The sequence below is a fragment of the Octopus bimaculoides genome, chromosome 25, assembly GCF_001194135.2.
Source record: "Octopus bimaculoides isolate UCB-OBI-ISO-001 chromosome 25, ASM119413v2, whole genome shotgun sequence".
NCBI classification, from domain to species: domain Eukaryota; kingdom Metazoa; phylum Mollusca; class Cephalopoda; order Octopoda; family Octopodidae; genus Octopus; species Octopus bimaculoides.
Window position 1 is genome coordinate 19,023,543 of NC_069005.1, and position 2,851 is coordinate 19,026,393.

At 37.3% G+C, this 2,851-nt stretch overlaps 1 protein-coding gene across 1 annotated transcript in view; it reads right to left on the minus strand.

Annotated features, from left to right (window-relative positions):
- Positions 1–2,851, minus strand: part of LOC106871526 (ubiquitin carboxyl-terminal hydrolase 5) — a 67,321-nt gene that overhangs the window by 10,418 nt on the left and 54,052 nt on the right. Inside the window, exons 13-14 of the mRNA XM_052976831.1 lie at positions 1,812–2,004; positions 1,353–1,441 (exon numbers count right to left, since the gene is read on the minus strand). Coding sequence (XP_052832791.1) covers positions 1,353–1,441; positions 1,812–2,004 — 282 coding nt within the window. The remainder of the gene's footprint in view (positions 1–1,352; positions 1,442–1,811; positions 2,005–2,851) is intronic.

The following is a 2,851-nucleotide window of genomic DNA, read 5'->3' on the forward strand; positions in this document are numbered from 1 at the left end:
TACTTCCATGTTAGAAAGGGTTTTTAATCAAAGAAATTTTAATTCTATTATTCTGTAAAATAACATGTAATTAGTTTAAATGTACACAAATGCATAAAAATAATTTTTAATTCCATTAAACATTCTAAAATACTATTAAATTTCATTCAGTTTTAAAAAAATGTAAAATCAGACAGAACTTATGGGATGACCTGATATATAGGCGCACACACACACACACACACACACACACACACACACGCATATAAATAGTAACACACATGATGGTTGTTAACTCACAGACAAGTATGACCGTTGCTGACAAAGTAATGTTTATTCAAAATTTTAGGTCAGCTAAGGCTTGCATAACACCTCATAGACACTCTCCACCCAACTGACATGATCCAGACACAAGCCGAGGCAAGATATCTGGTGCCCAATATGAGTCTAGCACTTACTCTGTTAAACTCTTACGTTATGAAAACGTAAACAAAACACTGGTTGGCAAGTAGTGGTGGCAGACAAACACAATGAGAGAGAAAGAAAGAGACACACACACACATGAGCTTCTTTCAGTTTCCATCAATCAAGTCCACTCACAAGGATCTGATCAGCTTAAGGCTATAGTAGAAGACACTTGCTCAAGGTGCAACACAGTGGGACTGAATACAGAGCCATGTAGTTGGGAAGCAAAATTCTTACCTCACACTTTGCCTTTCAGCACAGTTATTTCAGTCAATATGGTATCTAAGTTTCATTTCATATTTTTTATTCATTTAGCCTCAAGGATTGCAATAATTAAAAAATATACAAAAAAAAAAAAGAAAGAAAGCAACAACATTGTCAAAGAACCATTTAATATCACAGAAACCTATAAAATTCGCTTTAAATCTATTTCATAAGGTGTTAAAATTCTGACACCTCATGAAATTAAACAAAATTTAACCCTTCAGCATTCAGATTACTCTGGTAAATGTAATGCTTATTTACATTATTTTGCAGCTTTGAAATTTCAGTGACAGAGTGTTTATTTTTAGAATGACATTATAGGGTAGGTGGGAGAGACCAGATCTGGCTGGTTTGAACATGAAATACATAGAATATTTGGGTTGGATGTGGTCAGTTTAAATGCTAAAGGGTTACAGTGAATTTAACAGCTTCATCTGTTCTTAAATGGCTAGAAGAGCAATTCTGTGACGTAACTGCTTCAGTCTTAATACACAGGACTGAGGACCAAGTCAGTGGCTGGACAAATACAATTCCAAAGAAAGAAAAACTTCAAAACAACAAATTTACAGTATAAAAAAAAAAAAAAACACAAAGAGAGAAGAGAAACAAAATAATAATAATAATAATAACTGAAAGGTACTTACCTAATTTTTTAGGGACCCAATCATTTCCAATAATGAATTTATTCAAATGTACCATTAGATAATTAGGGAAAGAGGCAAATCGCGTGGTTCTGGAGTTTTCGAGGAGTGAGCAGCATGGAGAGATAGGGGAAAGAAAGAGAGAAAGAAAAAATTAAATAATCAATATTAAAACACTAACCTGTTGTTTGTGCTGCGTATGTGTGTGTGTGTGTGTGTGTATCTGTAGGGGGAAGAAGGTGTACTTTTATTTAGCAGTTCAACAAATAGAGAATGAGGAAAATAACTAGCAGTTTGAAAAAAAAAGTACCAGGATTGACATAAACTAAATGTCTTGGAGGAGTTCCCCTCACATGATTAAAACTCTTGAAGGAGATACCACCCACATGACTGAAATGACTGAAGGAGGTACCCCTACACGAATGAAACCAGAGAAAGGAATAAAAGTAAGCAGGTACTTACTTATGGACAATGGACTTTGACTGCAGTGCCGCACTAAAGAAATCGTCAACAGTTTCAACAGCAGCGAAAGCTTCTATGCAAGACGTGAGAGGTATCCGTGGTCGTACTAGAGCTTCAGGGGAACTGCAAGACACCAGGGCAAGTGTAATAATGGAAAACAGAAAGATTAATAGAAGGGTGGTTGTAAAAGATATTTTTTAAAAAATACAAAAAAAATAACTTGAGGAATGGAATTAAGGTTAGACAGGACACACACACACACACACACATATATACGTTTATGAATTTGTTTTGCAAGATTTCTGATGTGGTTGAAACACATATTGTTATATTTTGGGAAGGTCATTTTTTTTTCTTGCCAAATAAACACAAGCACTATATATTCATTCTTCACTTGTTTATTATCAGATAAATATACACATCATAGAAAGACAGAATACACCAAACAGAACAGGAGACACATGGGATGGAAGAGTTGCAGAAGAGGTCATAGGTGTGTGATGAAAGATTTACAGACAATGGATATAAGATGAAATAAAAACAATAATAAACGAGTGAAGAATGAATTCCATGCTGGCATGGGTTGGACAGTTTGACTTAAGTCTGGAGAGCCAGCGGCTGCACCAGGCTCCAATCTGATCTGGCAATGTTTCTACAGCTGGATGCCCTTCCTAACGCCAACCACTCTGAGTGTAGTGGGTGCTTTTAACATGCCACTGGCATAGATACCAGTCAGGCGTGTGTGACATCGATCACATTCAGAGAGTGCTTTTTACATGCCACAGGCACAAGGGCCAGTCAGAGAGTACTGGCATCGGCCATGTTCGGTTGGTGCTTTTTACATGCCACCAGCACAAGAGAGAGTCAGGAGGTACTGGCATCGGTCACATTCGGATGGTGCTTTTTATGTGCCACCAGCACAGGAGCCAGTCAGGTGGACCTGGCATCAACCACATTCAGATGAAACTTTTTATATGCCACCAGCACAGGAGCCAGTCAGGGGGCACTGGCCACAGCAACGATATTGGTTTTACTTGACT